At 44.8% G+C, this 17,818-nt stretch overlaps 1 protein-coding gene across 1 annotated transcript in view; it reads right to left on the minus strand.

The window, feature by feature from the left end:
* The window catches only part of MYO3B (myosin IIIB), a 331,558-nt gene that overhangs the window by 110,792 nt on the left and 202,948 nt on the right, over positions 1 to 17,818 (minus strand). The window contains exons 25-26 of the mRNA XM_036422089.2: positions 12,112 to 12,223; positions 11,016 to 11,178 (exon numbers count right to left, since the gene is read on the minus strand). Of these exons, the coding sequence (XP_036277982.1) occupies positions 11,016 to 11,178; positions 12,112 to 12,223 (275 nt within the window). The remainder of the gene's footprint in view (positions 1 to 11,015; positions 11,179 to 12,111; positions 12,224 to 17,818) is intronic.

Raw genomic sequence — 17,818 nt, forward strand, 5'->3', positions numbered from 1 at the left:
CCAGGATTTAAAGCCAATTGTTTTGACTGCAAAGCCCATGCTTAGGACGATATGTAAAACTCTTCCCAATGCTTTGTCTGGTACCCTATGTCCATGTGTCATATCCCAGATGGAAGCCAGTAGTAGAGCATGGTTGACTGAAAAAGCATTGGGTGAAGACTCAGATGAAGACTATGATAACAATTCTTAAACTCACGCAACACATAAACGTTATTTAAACATCCGTTTCATCTGTTAAGGCAGAAAACAAAATCTGTCTTTCCGTACACAGGAGACTTTTAAGGTGGTGGGAGGAGGGAGAATCTAATCACCTTGCCAGAGCACAGTTAATTTTTTCTATAAATGCTTCTTTATTATGTGGATAAATAACTATTAAAGGTCATAGAGTGTGCATATTTTATGATTCTATATTTTTAAAAACTAGAAAAGTAGAGGCCACTTGAGTAGGTGGTGGACCACAGTAATGTTGCCCCAATGTTGAGGTGGTAAAGGTGCCATTTCGGGCACCACCTCTTTGCAGCCAGGTTTGGAGCGCCACATGAGGTCTTTAAGGGAGAAGGTATGCCAAATTGAAGAGTCTCTGAAATTTGAATCTAGGTCCTGGAGGTGCCAGCACCTTAAGCACATTTATTTCCCTGCCATGTCAGCAGGACAGGCATCCACAGACCTCAAGTCCACAATGGCTTTTCAGCTTCCTCTCTGTGCACCGGATAAACAGTCCCCTGCCCTCAGGGGGAGGGGTGTGTGTGTTCCTTCTAACAGGGGCAATAATCTGATTTCACAGAAAAAGATATCCCTCTGCCTTCCAAGTTATTTCATGGCAAGAATACTATTGTGCATGTCCCAGCGAGGTTGGGCAGAGTCCATTCTTGACAGAAACTTGAAGCCACAGGCCAGGCCTTTGCTCAGCTGTAAGCCACTTCCTCTAAGCCATGCTCAGGGTCACTCTGTAGGTGCTGATCCCGTTCACAGACAAGGCATGTTTTCCTAAAATACTTGTTCCAAGTTCCAAACATTTTCCTCCTCCAACCAGCCACAGCTCTTTAGAGACAGAGAAACCCAGGCAGTGTGCGAGTGGAGGAGCAGGACCCCTGGCATAAGCCTGAAGGGAACCCTGTTTTCTGTTCATCAAAAGTGTAGGAGATGGTGAAGCTAAGTTTGCAGTTTACAACTGATCCCAAGCCCAGGGCTCCAGCTAATGCTCTTCCCTGGCTGTTTCTCCGTTCTTGCCATGGATATGGCCTACCATGCCAGTAAAGGCAGGCAGCGGGCTTCTGCCTGGTGACCAGGAAGAGTCTGAAACTTGTCTTCTCTCGCATCTTGAGAAAGTAAGCTTTTGCATGAAATGATGAGGAGTCTTCCTAAGAAAGAGAAGCGAAAGGAGTGGAAAAAGGGCGAGCTAGAGGCAGGATGACAAACCGAGACTGGGAAAGAAGTGATCGAGGGCATGAGAGAGGGCATGCTTGTTTTTCTCCTGTTTGTTCCTTGTGGACCTTTTCCCTCAATGGTGCATTCGCTTGACCTCCCTCTACTGTTTGGTTTGTGATCAGCAATCTGCTTATGCACAGCTTTGTCAGAATGAGAAGTATCTACTGTGACCATTGAGAAGCAGGGGTCACTTCAATGCATGTTCGCAGCTATATTTTATAATGATGTCGACTCTTTGTTTCGCACTGGCATTTTAGAGAACTCTCTTCCAATGAGTGCTGACATAATATAGAGTGTCTGGTTCATACAAGCAGCACCCCCTCGAGGGAAAGCATGTTTTAGGGCTTTCTGTACTGGAGATGGAAAATGTAAAGCCTCAGACTAAATCCCATTGTTCTCCCTGGCAAGCCCAGCATAAAGTAGGTGCTCAACAAACAGTAGCTGAACAAGTAAATGAAAGAGATTCATTTTCGAATTTAAAATATAGTTTCTCTCCATACCTCGGGACAGCCCTGGAAATGTAGTTCTGGGAAATTGCTGCAACCACTTAGTCAGTCATTGCCAAGCCCCCAACGTGCTACAGGCACCAGCCTTTAAAGTTAGAAAAGGCTAGAAGGAGGCCTTACACTGAAAGAGACTTTTTAAAAGGTTCAGGCAGTTTTAAACACTAAAAACTTCATTCTCTCATCCTGCAGGGCCAGGCTTCTAGAAGAAGTTAAAAGTCTCTACGTTGCCACCAGAAGTTGTGCCCCAGGGTGCTGGAGCTTGCGGGGACCCAATGCTTGTTTTCTCCCTGGGAACCAGCATTTAAAGCAACTCCCATCGGCTGGCGTGACATGAAGCGCCCAGGGGTTCCAGCTGCAGCCGGTTTAAAATGCCTGTTCACAGGCTCCTGGAAGGCGCCCTCAGCCTTGGCAGAGTCTTAGCTGACACTCTGAGAAGCACTCCCCCCACCGCCAAGAGCGAGAATGGAGGATGAGAATGGCCATGTTTTTCTTGGCGCTATTGTTATCTTCTGATAACATCTGTGTTGTTGAAAAGGCCAAGGTGGAGAGTAGGTAGAAGTTGATCAGAGGACAGAGGAAGAGAAAACAACAGTGTCCACAGCACTGAAGCAATCAGATGAACGTGTTCTGTAAACCAATGGGCTCTCCCTGCTCCTGGGGTGCTGGTGGTTGGGGCCGGGGTTGGGGGTGGGGGGAGGAAGAACGAAGGAAGAGCCTGCTCCTCCCTCCTCCGAGCAGACACTTTTTGAAATTCTGTTCCCAGCCCCTGGGGCTCCACTGTCACCTCCTCCGGGCATTTCCTCTGAGCGGGGCAGGTCCACCACTTTGCTCTCATTTAAAAAAACGAATCTGGAATTAGAACGGCAATTTTAAAGCCAGTCCTTTGGGAAACTTAAAGAATGAGACGTTGTAACTCTTTTAAAAATTCCCCTCAGGTTGTTTGTTTTGATAGCATTTACTGAGGAATGGATGCTTTTTTTTTTTTTTTACTTGAATAAGTCTAGTTATATCCACTTTCTGAAAATTGAGATCATTTTTAAAAGTAGGTTTGTAATGGAATCATTTATCTCTTACTTAGACTATTCTACACTAATACATACAATCTTATTTTTCTGATTTTAAAGTGTATACTTTTAATTCTTTGGTGTCTAAAGGAAAATGTTTTTCCTATGGCAAAAGCCTGTTATTACCATTAACCAAAAATAAAAATACAACGTGACACTTCTCACCAAGCTGGCATCCAAAGTCACTACCCCTCTGGAACCCCTCCCCTCCGTTCCCCATGCCCCCACCTTCATAAGGAGACTGATAAACGGTACTTCTGCTTGGGACCCTCAGCTCTCCCTCCCCGAGACCCCCAGCCCTCAAGGCCCTCTGTTGCAGGCACAGGGCTATCCATACACGTAGGAAATGTATGTGCATATGCCTAGGGTGTTTTTTCCGCTTGCTTTCTCTTCCAGCATTTGATCACTGGCTGGTGAACTGTTTGGCCCCACAGAGATCTCTAGACCACCGGCTCTTGGATTTGAAAGGCATCTGCTTATTTTGAAAATGTAAATGCGGCCTCAAAGACTGACAGGCAAGGAATGACCCACTGAGCAAGGGGAGAGGTTGCCAATCTGGAGCCCAGTCCCTCCCTCTATCACACCGAGATCACTGGCTGTCAAAACCACTTCAGCAAGCTCCAGGAATGAGCAAAGGGCCACGATTAATACAAGCAGCAGCAGCGTGTGTCCCCCTCTCTCTTTCTATCTCCTCTCTCTCTCTCTCTCTCTCTCTCTCTCTCTCTCTCTCTCTCTCTCTCTCTCTCTCTCTCTCTCTCTCTCACACACACACACACACACACACACACTTGCCAGGCAGATCACTTCCCATCTAATTTAAAGTGATAATGAGGTCATTTACAAAAGGACTCTGAGTCTTTGAAATAGTGGCTCCTACACCCAGGGCCGCCTGGAGGAGGGCCCCATCACAGGGACACTGGCCGCTGCAGCGGCAGCCGGGTCCTGGGATGGATTCCCCAGAAAGCCCAGGAAGGTTAATGCCTGACTTTGATCTCTGTCAGGCGTACCAGCAAGAATTAATTTACATTTCAGATGAAAAAGGTTGACAGCATGAAAAGGCATCTTGTTTCTGGTATGTGAATGTGCCGTAATAGATCGGGAATTCTGAAAGGAAGTTCTGAGGAAGCTGAAGGGATAAGCCGTGCGGCTGCTTTTATTGGGAAGGAGATGAAAGGAAAACAAATTTCAATATGCTCTGTAGTAACATGTAGGCCAAATGCTTCCTAAATTTCAAGGGCTGCTTTTAAAAGTACATAACATATCTTAGCAACACCATTAACAAAGACTATGTGCCAGAACTTGAAATACAAACAAGTGCGTCCCACAGAATCAAAATTTCAAATAAAATGATTTGTTGAAAAAATAATAAATTAGAGAATAACCTTAGAACACACCAGAAAAAAAGTGTACTATGATAACACCCCCAAGCCACTTCCCCCAGGCTTCAAAACTAAGAGAATCTTCCCGGACAGCATGGCTCAGTGGTTGAGTGTTGACCTATGGAGCCAGGAGGTCATGATTCGATTCCTGGTCAGAGCACATGCCCAGATTGCAGCTTGAGCCCCAGTGTAGGGCGTGCAGGAGGAAGCTGATCGAGGATTCTTATCATTGTTGTTTCTCTCTCTCTCTCCTCTCTCTCTCCCTTCCTCTCTGAAATCAATTACATATATTAGAGGCCTGGAGGTGCACTGGGGTGGGGGGTGGGGGTCCCTAAGCCTGGCCTGCATCCTCTTGCAGTCTGGGAGCCCTTGGGGATGTCTGGCTGACTGACCAGCAGTCAGACATCTTTAGTGCTGCCATGGAGGCAGGAGAGGCTCCAACCACCACCACTGCATTCCAGGGAGCCCGGCTTCTGGCTGAGGAGCGTCACCCCCGTGGGAGCGCACTGACCACCAGGGGGCAGCTCCTGTGTTGAGCGTCCACCCCCTGTTGGTCAGTGTGCATCATAGTGATCAGTCGTCCTGCAGTTTGGTCAATTTGCATATTAGCCTTTTATTATATACTAGGAGCCCAGCGGACAAAATCACGTGGCCCCGCCCACCTGCCCACTTGCCACCCTGCCTTGCCACCTGAACCTCTCTACGCAGAGCTCCAGCACACTTGGCCCAGCCCCTGACCCCTCCGGACTTCTCTGGTCGCTTCAAGCCCCGCCCTCAGTCCCTTGTGGTGCCTCGGGCTGGTCCTGCCTTCTCTGGGCACCTCCCCACTTCTGCCCTGTCTCTGGAGCAATGTGGCCTCTCCTTCCTGTCATGGCGTAGAAGAGCGTAGAAGGAGAGCGTAGAAGCCTCCCACCTGCTGTGCTGTGCTCCTTCCCTTGGCAGGTGGGTGGCTGGGTGCTCTGAGTGTGAGCAGTGGGTGGTGAAGGACTGGTGAGGAGAGTGCTACTAGCTTTCACCCCTGCCCTCCCTGGCACAGGATGGTCCCGCCTCCTCCGGGTGCCTCCCCATCTCTGGAGCAATGCCCCACTGCACATGCCTCCTGTGATTGGTTGTGACATAAGGGTGTCTGGGCTAATTTGCATACGCCTCTATTATTATATAGGATAATGAAGAGAACTGCTTTTGCCAGGGGCTTGTTCTATTCGGAAATGTTCTTGTTACAGGAAGAGGAGCTTTTAATGAAAGGATTATACTTGGGAAGAAAAGAACATGCTCCAAAGTAGAGCAATTGGAATAATTGTTTCTCCTTTCGGATTAACACAACTGTGCTTCAATTCTGAAGATAAGGAAAATTTTCTCAAGTAAAACTAAACTGCCCATAAAATAGCAAACGTCACTACCCTGCCCATAAATCTTTTCTGCTTACACAATTTCTGCTCCTACCTCAATTCCTGCTCATGGTGTTGGCTGACAGTCAAAGAGACTGCGCCTGAGTTGGCTCTCTGGCTGCCACACTACTTCCAAGAGGAAGAGGTGAGATCAGTGTCATCCTTGAGTCTCCATGCCTGTCTGAGGCCCTGCAGGCCACATTCATGGAAAATCCCAAAGCTGCTTGATAGAGGGATGTCCGCAAAACCTAAAAAAAGAAAAGAAGGAGGAGGAGGAGGAGGAGGAGGAGGAGGAGGAGGAGGAGGAGGAGGAGGGGGAGGAGGGGGAGGAGAAGAGGAAAGAAAGGAAGCTCTTTAAAGAAATGTGTTCTCTCTGATTCCACAAAACAAAATTGTCCTTCCCTGGTACCTCTCCTGCAGGTGCTGCCCTGGAATAAGTAATCATGACTGTGCTGATACCACGCTGACAGAGACCTGACTTTGCATGCAGTGTTCACTTGGCAATAACAGAATGCAAACAGGTGTGGTAGGGAGTTAGCAGACGTGAGCAGAGCAAGGGCGATGGGTGAGGTACAGAAGGTCACCAGGGTGGTAAGCCCTGGGTGGGTGCCTAGCAAGGGGCAACAATGAGAAAATAAGGACCTCGCCCCCAGAGGACCTTTCCTCCCCAGCATATGGCTGGTCATGCGGTTTAGACCCCTTGACCTTTCATATCGCTGGTCATGCGGTTTGGATCCTCCCCTGACATTTCCTCCCTTGGCGTGTTGCTAGTCATGAGACAGACCCCCTTGGGGGAGGAACAAGGCACCCAAGTGTGGCCTCATGTGACTCCCACGGGGGCCCTTGCACATGTAAGAATTAGAAAGTCTTTTCTATCAAAATTATAGTTTAGATATTAACTCCATTTCCTTTTTATAACTTTTCATTTTATACTCAGATCTACTCGGGCTTCCTTCCTGTAGGAGACAAAGACACAGTTTTGCACCATTTCCTGGCAAAACTTTTGAAACAGCCCCCACCCTGTTGCTCCGCCTCCTCAGGTTAAACATTCAGGCCAGATTATGAAACCACACCCCTAAGCCAATCAGGATTGGGTGCAGAGACACGGCAGGGATAAAAAGGAGAATGGACTTCCCCTTCTTTGTGCTTCCCTGCCATATTGTTGCTGGGGGACTGCACTCTTCTGTAGAAGTTTCAAGCGTCTGTTTTATTCCCACAACATCAGTTAAGAGCATTTCTAACACACACTACTCCCTCAGTTGTGTTTTAGCTCCAGGCCCAGAAAAGCAGCAAAAACAGATAAGCGTTTCCATGGTTGTCATCAGGACCAGCTGCATTGTCCAGCCACTGTGGCTCAGTGGTTGAGTACCAACCCATGAATCAAGAGATCACGGTTAGATTTCCGGCCAGGGCACATGTCTGGATGGTTGGCTCAATCCCCAGTAGGGTACGTGCAGGAGGCATCCAATGGATGATTCTCTCTCATCACTGATGTTTCTATCTCTCTTTCCCTCTCTCTTCCTCTCTGTGAAATCAATAAAAACATATTTAGAGAAAAAAAAAATCAGCTGCATTGACAAATGACCCTCTGCCCTGGCACTGGCCAATCAGTAGAGACCATGAACCTGAAAGTGTTACCATAATAAACTTGATGTTAAAGAGGGAAAGGAAGCAAAGGGTATAGGGGCACAATGCCTGTTTGTTTCACCAGGAAGCTATAGCTTCACACACCAGGGAATCTGCAGCATTGTCTCTCCAAGGGGCTTCATATCCTTCCTCCTCCCCCGCTGGGGTACCTAATTGTTTGTGTGGGAGAGGGAAGCAGGGGGAGGCAAGGACATGCCCAGTAAAGTCAAGGAGAGGAGCCTGACTGTAGAGGCCTGTTGGTCTAACTAGGAAAGAAGTCATCGGACCCATCAGAAGCTCACGAAAACTTGGAAAGTTACCTGGCTGGTTTGAAAAAGCTCTGGGTTAAAACCCCAGGAGAACAAAGCTCTTTCTCTTGCTTGGGACCCACACTTGCCCTGTCGGTTCCTGTTCTCTCCTGCCCAGGATCACGTGACCTGAGGCCTGAGACAGGCTGTGTGGGCTCCCAAGGACCTGAAGCAGAAACTGTGGGCCCTGGCCTTTGCCTCGGCCCTGCAGAAGACACAGCTGGATTTTCCCACGGTGGGATGGAGAGAGACGGGATGCACCTGGAAAGCTGTGAATAGTCAAGGGATCCTCCCATGAACCCACCCACACTCTTCCTCACCTCTTTGCCCAGGCTGTTCTTGCCTTGCCTCTCTCTTTCTCCTAAGCTCCAAGAGGCCTCCTTTTGCCTCTGTAACTTGTTTCCTGGGTGCATTTTTTTTCTATGGGTCACTTTTACCTCTGCGACTTTCTAAATAAACGTTTGAGTCTTGACTCTGAATTCTTTCTTAGCCTGAACTCAAGTACTGAGGTTGCTGAACCAAGATTCAGGCTGACTCCACTGGCCTAACACCTGGTACCGCTTTGGTGCCAACACAGGGAGCCCTCCAAACATGATCTTCAGAGAGGGAACATGTGATTTATGATCCCACATACTGGATTCAGTGGATCAACAATATATAAGCTCAAAGTTTATATTTTAAAACATATGTTGGGCTTTGGGCCAAATTGCAAGATTAGAAGTCAGCCCAGTATCCTCACTTAAGGGGGACCGTGTGTGTGTGCATGCTTGTGTGTGTGTGTGTGTGTGTGTGTGGTGGGAGGTAGGCAAGTAGGGAACAAATGCACTTTGAATTGTCTTTCTTAAATTGCAACTAGAATCACATCCCTCTTCCTGAGGCTTTGAAGTTGCAGAGCCTAGAAATCCTAGGGGATGGTGTTAAAAGTTACACATTCCCATTTAAATGACACCCTTTCCTCTAAAATACTTTGGTTTGGAATGAAGAAGCCTGACTGAGTATTCCTGGATCCAGTTCTGGGTAAGGACCCCCTGGAGAAGGTTGTGGGCTATTTGATATAAAGGTTTGCTTCAGTTGTGGCATTATCTGGAACCCTTACCCCTCCCCACCCCTCTGCCCTACGGCTGAGCCCACTGGACTGGCCACATTCATATTCTGTCCCCCTGTCTTGAGTTCAGGGAGCTATTGTGGTGTGTTGGGTCCTGTTTTTTTCCAGCTCCTCAATTAGGCTTGTACAGCTTCAAATGACAGAGGAAACCCAGCCCGGTAGTCACTATGGATACTGCCACTTGGGAAAGAGCAGAGTGACTTTGGAGCCAAGCAGGGCACTGACGAGCCAGGAACCAGAGCTCAGGCGCTCAGGTAGCCATGGCCACGATGAGCCACAAGAGCCACCGCGCGCTCACCCTGTGGATCCAGAAGACCACTGTAAGCACATAACGACCCGGGGGAAGAAAACACCGTCTGCTGGGAAACCTTGAGCTATTCCTGCCTTTGTGATGCGGAGACACAGGTCTGGCATACAGTCAGAGAACTCCAAGGTTGGAAGGCACCTTCCTGGCCTTTTTAGCTATTGCTCCCATTTCACAGATGAGGGCCATGTACCCCCAGGAGGGAAAGGGGTGTGTTCCGCTCCCGGGTGTGTGAAGTTAACTCTATGCAAACTGCCTGTGCTCCGGTGCTGGCTCTGCCACTGACGAGCTGTGTGGCTCTGGACACACGTTACTTCACTTCTCTAGGCCTTGGCTGCCCCCTCTACAAAATCGTGAAGATAAGAATATCTGCTCAGAGCATCCTTAGCCAAGGGTGGCACACAGCAAATGCTCTCTAAGGGTTGTTCTCATCATCGCCACACATGGGGTGTGTCAGACACAGCACAGAAAACCCTCGCTAGAATTCTTGACTCCTATTCCAGTGCTCCTGAATTATTAACCTTGCAGCTTTCCTAAACTCATATGAACTTAATCACTGAGTATTTCCAAGTGGATGCTATGAAAATGATGTTTTAATTACCTGCTTCAATATGAATAGCAGACTCACTCCTTCTGTTGCTTATTTTCTTAAATTTCCTCCGAGCATCATATCCTCTCCAGGCTAAAAATATAAAACCATGTGCTAGGGGTGACATTAATTTAAGAACGTGCCAGAGAATTGATATAAGCTGTTTTCTTCCAATCTATGACCCCTCTTCTCGTCCCTCGCTGAACAAAATCAGCAGAGTTACATGAGGGATGGGGAAGGGGGGCCTCTCTGTACTCTTAGGTTGGCCTCTACGATGCTTCTGAGGAGGAGTTATTTTCATTCAGGCAGAGTTTCCAGAACATTCTGGATTTCACATATGCATGGCTAGGGACCCCTATCCCAGGTGAGGGGGTCCCCTGTCCTTCCATCCCAGGGAGGAAACTGTCTTCAGGCTTTGGCAGTGGGAAGCAGAACCATGTGAACTGTTCCATCTTTGCTGTCTGAAGGGAGGTATAAGCATGAAAGTTGAAAGAGAGAATAATAAAGAGGAGAGTCAAGAGGAATCATTCGCAGCACAACACTGGCATGGGGTGAGGGTAAAGACCCATGGATGCAGAGAAGGAGAAGGGACTCACCACCGCTGTGTTGAGTCCTTTAGTCAGAGACCTGGGGTATTCTGGCGCGCACCTGGAGCACAACTGCCTCTCCTCTTTGCTCCCCCCTCCTCCCCCCAGACTGTGCCAGCTCTCCGTGCTGCTGAGCGAGGTCAGGAAGTCCAGAGGGAGCATTATGAGAGCACGAAGGAGATGATCTGCTATGGGTCTTCACAACCCCTCACCAAGAGCACAGGGTTCAAATGTTGTAACATAAATACACACATGTATGCAAAGAAGCACTGACTGAGCTGGGCATGTTATGGGCCTAGTGATCTGGTCCCTCGGTTTCCAAGCCCTGTCTGGGCTAGAAAAGCCTACTGAAGTGGTATTAGAAATCCTGACGCTGAAAACCTGCTCATGGACCTGAAGTATAGTAAGTCAGTCACCCGGGAGCTGGGATTCATGTCTGTGTGATTTGGATTTTACCTCCGTCTACTTCATAGTGCCTCTGTCCGGCCACTCGTCATAGTGTGCTGTGACAGCTTGTTTGGTTGTCTGGAGGTCAGGGACCATGGCGTTCTTTATTGCTGTATCCCCAGCAGCTAGCACAGGACCTGGCCTGTAGGATGCACTGGGTAAAGATTTGCTGAGGCAAAGAAGAAAGATGGAAGGGAACAAAGAAGGGAAGGAAGGGAGGGAGGAAGAAAAGAAACCACTGAGAACGGGTGCTTCATGAAATGCCACAATTCAGAACCATTTACCTGACTGGATGGCGGTGGCCCCCTTCTCTCTCTTCTCTCTGGCTTTTCTGTATCTCCTGGCTCCAAGCCACCCCTTGGCATATGCCTGCAGCACAACCACTCTGCCTATGACTTCTCGCAGCAGCAAATTTAGCTGCTCAACGTGGTAATATTTGAGGAAAACCTGAAAGGAGACATCAGTTTTAGCAATATATAGGGACTTCCAAACAGAGATTCACTCTATTTTAGCATTTAAATATTAAAAGCATTATCTAAATAAAGTTTACAGTGACTTGATTTATGCTAATGTTATGAACTTCCTGGAAGCAAATACAATTCCACTCCTAAGGTGGAGCCCATCTGTGATCATGGATACAAACATTCGATGTAGATAGGGCTTTAGGAGACCTCAACTACTCTCTAAGCCTGCCTCATTTTTGCCATGAATTCCCCTCTCTCAGCTCCATCACTACTCTCTTTCCCCCACAGCCCCTAATGGAGGTGTTACCCAACAGAACTGACCCAAGCCAACAGAAGCTCCCAGAGAGAGGGCCCTAGATGACCCACAGTGATCGAATTTCTGCCCAGGAGCAGGAGTGTTGCCATCAACACTTATGCTAAGACTGGCTTTGCATGGCAATTCAGAATGGACTGTAAAAACCTGGAATCCCACAGGGATGTGATGTTCTCCCAAATAAGAAGCTACACACGACGAGACTGTTAATTAGGGTATGCAATAAATAACACAAGAGTCTAATGAAAAATCAACAAAACTATAAAAAGATACTCATTATTATCGTTAATACGATTGGTGTATTTGCATGCAGTGCTGAAATATGTCGCATTGAAAAAAAGGGACAATTTAAAATAAACTTGAAGATCTCATTCTAGAAATGCTAAGTGGCTCTCAGACTACATGCCGAACAGCGGCACACTCTCCTCCTCTGGTCCTTGAGGTCCTGGGACTCTTGACCCAAGACCGGCTAAGATCATTGTTAGGTTGGGGCCTTATCTGCGAAGCTACACAACTTACAGAGCCATTCATATCACTGACAAGAGACAAGGGTATGTAATATAGCATCACAGGTGACAATGTGAACAATAAAGAAAGAACTACCTTTGTTTTTCCCAGCACCCAGTGATCTAATCTGGACTTTTCCAAGATAGCAACACAACTCTCTTTGCTAGCAAGAGGCGTTTGATGTGCTCTGAATGCCAAGTAATAATACCTACAAAATAAAAGAGTAAGAAGTATTTTTAGTCTTCATTTCACTTAGTATAGTGGAACTGCTCTGGGCCCGTTGACATGCTTTGTTTTCTAATAGTAAATAATTCTTGAGCACTGATAACAATGTACTACATAGTGAAAGATATACAATTTATGCTTATTGGCTCTTACGTACTTTCATATTTCCTGCTACGTGCATTTCCCTTTTAATATTGCTTTGTAATTCATATTGAATGCATATATGACATCTTCTGCATGAAAACTCAAAGGATTAATCCTTATAGAAAGCTGAAATTTAGATAGCTCTTCCAGTGAAAATCATCATATAAAATGTTAGAATTACTATTATAATAATAACTTGTAAGAGGAGAGGAAATCTGCTGATTGAAATACCCAAACTAAGTGTCATACTCATCTGGGTAAGAGTTGGAAAACATAACATCTGAATATTAAAAAAAAAATCAGTAAAGATCACATAGTAAACAGTCATTATTTTTTTTTATGAGGAAAGCTCTAGTACAGACTAAAAAAAATGATTTTCATAGAGATAGCTATATGATCAAGAGAATTAAATTTTTATTTTGTTTTATTAGTGCCACAAAGTTGCCAGTGGTAATTTATTTGTTTGGTCCAAAATTATGCTCTAGTTTTCTTTCCTAGTACTTGTTGCTACACATCAAAAGATATCTTTGAACTGTTCATCTGATCAGATGGTTAGTTTTTTCTCTTGAGAACCTTTGAATAAAAAATATCTAAAATTTTTAAAATTGTAATCCTATTATAACAATGTTAAAACTGCATTTCTTTAATCTGACCTTTCTGACTTATTTTCTTTGATTGAAACGGGCCTTACCCAACCTATGAGGACCTTGCCTCACTCACCTACCTCCCTTGCATGTCCACTCCCTTAATCACTCCCCCCTCAGACAGTGGGGCTCTGGTCAGCATCAAATAATCTTAGGAACAAAGCCCCAGGTATGCTAAACACAGTCACACAGTTTCAGTCAAACTAAAGTTAACATCTAGGCTCAGCTGTATTTCAGCTCTGCACCCAGAAAATGGGAATGGCCCCGCCAACCACACCCTTGTGAAACCAGATAGCGTAATGCCATAGCTAACATCAGGACCAGATGCAATGACCAACTACCGCCTGTCCTAGCACTGACCATTCCATAGAGACCATGACCCTAACCATGATCGATTAGACATTAAGATTAATGATTTCCCTGCTTTATAACCCATCCCCTAGGAGCTACCAGCGAGCCAGGTCTTATAGTATTAGCTCACCTGTGACTCTGGATTTGGTGCCATTTCCTTAAATAAACCTTTACTTTTTTTTTGCAGCAAACTCCAGTTCGCATTTGCTTGGGCTTTGACACCCACAGGTGAACAAACCCCTTCAGTTTGGTGACACCATTGTATAAAGTGTGACTATGCTGTGAAAAGTCCATCTGAAGCAAAATAGCAAAAGTGGTCATAGCCTAATCCTACTGACTCTGTCTGCAGAGGCACACATCTGTCTCAAGGTGTGGTGTATGTATGGTCTCCTCAAACAATCACCAAAACCACATTTATCTTCTTGAATTACTTTTAATAAACTTCCATATTTTCAGATAAAATCGCACAGATTATTTTTGATTCTAGCTGGTACCCTGGTAAAACAAACAAAACCCTTGAGCTTTGTGCTCTTTAGTATAAGGATGAAACTGAAAAGAACCAAGATAAAATGTCTGTCGGCAAGGGGGGTCTTTTTGGGAGTCAACTCCGCCCCTTTGCGGAAACAGCCTGATGAATGAAATGAGCAGAAGATATGCATAACAGCAAAATAACAAGTGTAGAGATTTGTCTTGGGTTTGGGCGCTTGCGAGCATTGCAATGATCAGTTTTACCCTGAGTTGCCCGTTGTGAGTAAAATTCACCTTGCAGATTCGAGTCTGAGCTCTGAGTTAAGAAGACCTCTGTTTCTACCCGTCGGTAAGTTAATTCCATCTCTGTACCCATATTCCCACAAGGGGAATGGGATCCAGATAAATGCTTTTTAACTCTTTTGGAGGAAGAGGAGAAGGAAAACCTGGTCAAATACATTCTTTCTTAGGAAACTGCTCTAAATACAACATGTTGCGTACAATGTCACATAACTCCTGATGGTCCTCCCGAGACCTAAGAGAACCTTTCCTGCTTTAGACCTCTATAGAAGGTGCTACCTTTCCCAAGGTTCCATCTTATTAAAACATATAAGCTATCAAAATTGTAAATATCCAATTTTAAACTATCTCTATTAAAAATATTATTTTGTTTTCTGCTTAAAATGTATGTTGCAGAATCTTCAAGAGAGAGCTTGAAAGTGTAACAGGCAAAGCAGTTTTTAGTTTTAGTAAAAGCAACAGACAACTAGAGATACATCCTCCTGCATTTATTTTTCTTTTCTATTTTCCCACCTCTTCCTCTTTGGCAACCATCAGTTTGTTCTCTGTGTCTATAAGTCTGTTTCTGTTTTGTTTTGTTTACTATTGATTTGTGTGTAGGTTTTTGGTGTTTTTTTTTTTAGATTCCACATGTAAGTGAAATATATGATATTATCCTTCTCTGTCTGACTTATTTCACTTAGCATAATACTCTCTGGGTCCATCCATGGTGTCGCAAATGGCAAGATTTCTTTCTTTTCTATTGCTGAGAAATTGAGAAATATTAATAGATATAAGATACATAGATATAAATAGATATGGATATATCACAGAATCTTTATCCATTCAGCCATCTATGGACACACATATAAATGCTTTCCTCCTGCATTTAAATTATAGAACCACAAACTGGAAGGATCTATAAGGTTCTAGGATATATTAATTTTCTATTGCTGTATAACAATTACTCCAAAATCTATGGCTTAAAATTCCAATATTTGTCATTTTATAGTTTCTGAGGGTCAAAAACTCAGGAGCAGTCCTAGCCAATTTGGCTTAGAGGGTCAGCCTGTGGATTGATGGGTTGGGGGTTCAATTCTGGTCAAGGACATGTACTTTGTTTGCAGGCTCGATCCCTAGGGCTGGTTGGGGTAGAAATAAGTGCTATAAAAAAAAACAATAAATCAGATGGACATGGGCACTGGGGTGGTGGGAGTTTGTCCTGGGGTTCAGGAGTGGCAGGGGGAAGGGGTTTAATCAGAGAAAAAGGAGACATATGTAATACTTTAAACAAAAAATAAAATAGGAGAATTTTAGAACTGAAAAAATAAGTCTCAGAATAAAATGACCTAAATCCCTAAAAAAAATAATAATAATTAGTAATAATAATAATAATAAATCAGGGTAGGTGGAGGTAATAAATATATTTTGGGGTGTCTTTTGGCAGACAGCTTTTAGGAACCAGGATAAAGAACAGAACTCAAGCCATGTTATATGAGGAACTGATGAAGATGCTGAGTGCATTGAGTTTGGAAACAAAAAGAGTTTAGTCTAGTAGGGTAGGAAAAAGTTTTCCTTGAGTCTCTTAGAATCACTGATTGGGTCTGAGAATTAGAGCGTGACAAAGACAGATTTATAGGAAAAAGCATACACATTTGTTCAATACTGGAGCCTTTGTAAGGAAATGAACAGAAGAAGAAATAATTAAACCTGAATGTTTTCATGCTCGGCTTGATGAAGAGTGGAGTTCTGGAAAGATCTGATGAAACAAGAGTACGAGCTAAGTATACAATAGATAACTGGGGGAAACTCACAAGACTCGTCCACCCAGATTCCTCTCTGTCCCCTTTTCTTTGGAGACCAGGGTGTTTTTCCTCCGGGTAGAGGGAGGCCGCCCCTCACATAAGGATTTTAGGGTCTGCTTCAGAAGGTCAGAAAGTCCTTCCTGCACATGCATTTCTCAGATTCCTCCAGGCTGAAGTACTCAATATGTCCAGGTGTCACAATATGGGGTGGTTTGTTCTGAACCCTGCTAGTCTCTTAAACTGTCATGTGCAGACCACCCACATCAGATCCACCTGAATATTTCATCAAAGATGTGGATTCTTGGGCCACACCCTAAACACAGAATCACAATCTCTGTGATTAGAAGTAGAAATCTATATTTTAACAAGCTCCTGTGCTGATTTGGATGTGGTATAGAGTTTGAGAACCATTGACCTAGGAAAACACTATAATTGATTGCCATCAAGTAGAAAAGAAAGACGATTTATTTTTTAAAGCCAGCGGATAGAACTGGGGTGGATGCATAAGAGCTTCTGAAAGATGGTCAAGGTTAGGAGGATCATGGTTGTGATTAAACATCTAAAAATATGGAATTGCCTCCCTCAGGAGCCAAAAAGTGAATTCCTAGATTCTGGGACTGTTCAAGGGTAAGTGGATTGACAGGGTCAAGAACATTGTTGAAGCAATTCTAGTTTTAGCTAGGTAGTTAAACTGAATGACCTTTTAAGATTCTTTCCAACAATGATGCTATGTTGACTTGTCCCTTGGCCTAAAGAATTGCTTCTGTGATTTTTAAAACTGATTTCTCTCATTAACCAAATACTGTTACTCTGACAAGTTTTGGTTTATATCATTATACTTGAATAAGTTGGAAGACTTAAAAAATTTCCCTAGGGAATCTGATTTGGGCTCTTAGAATCTCAACAATGATCTTTTGCGCAGTCTCTTCTCCTCAACATACACCAGGAATGGTGGCTCTTGATTGGCAGTATCAACAGCACCTGAAACTTGCGCACACACACACACACACACACCCCTGCTAAATCAAACTCTGGGGGTGGTAATCAGAAATCTATGTTTTAACAAGCTCTCCAGGAGATTCTTGTACATGAAGAACCACTGACTGAGAGAAAGAATCCCAGGGAAGGGAAGTTACTGCTATAGTGACACAGTCTAGCTGGGAAAGAAACTAGCTCCCGTGTCTCGCCATCATCTTTTCTCCTTGTTAGGTCCAAATGACCTTCTGCAGCACATTTCTTTGGGGAAGGTCAACTGCCCAAAATCTACTCTTAAGAAATTCTCAAACACATTTAATATTTTGTTTATTGGGCATTGATAAACAAATGGACACACTGTCAATATCTGCCAGTAGAGGAATGGCTAAGTGACTATCACCAATTTCAATGAGGGAGTTAAAAGAAATGTATTAGAGCTATGGACTTATCTCTACTACACATTGTTAAATAGAAAAGCAAGTTGCTAAATGGTTCAAAATGATTCAAGTTAAGTAAAAAAAAAAAAAAAAAAAAGCAAGGTTTCTTTTTGTGCGCACGTGTGTGCGTGTGTATGTGTGTGTGTTTGTGTGTATTCCGAAAGGGTAAAACTACCAAAATAATAACAGTGGCTATTCTAGAGAGGGGCCATGATGGGAGATGTTGGGAAGTGAAATTGGGAGTGCAGAAAGACTTTGGTCTTATATGTAATTAGAGGCCCGGTGCACAAAATTCATGCATGGGTTGGAGGGGTCCCTTCAGTCCAGCCTGTACCCTCTCCAATCCAGGGCCCCTCAGGGGATGTCCAACTGCTGGGGATCAGGCCTAAACTGACAGTTGGAAATCCCTCTCACAATCCTGGACCCCTGGCTCCTAATTGTTCATCTGCCTGCCTGCCTGGTCACCCCCAACTGT

Source organism: Pipistrellus kuhlii, unplaced genomic scaffold (genome assembly GCF_014108245.1).
Source record: "Pipistrellus kuhlii isolate mPipKuh1 unplaced genomic scaffold, mPipKuh1.p scaffold_m20_p_7, whole genome shotgun sequence".
Classification (NCBI taxonomy): Eukaryota; Metazoa; Chordata; class Mammalia; order Chiroptera; family Vespertilionidae; genus Pipistrellus; species Pipistrellus kuhlii.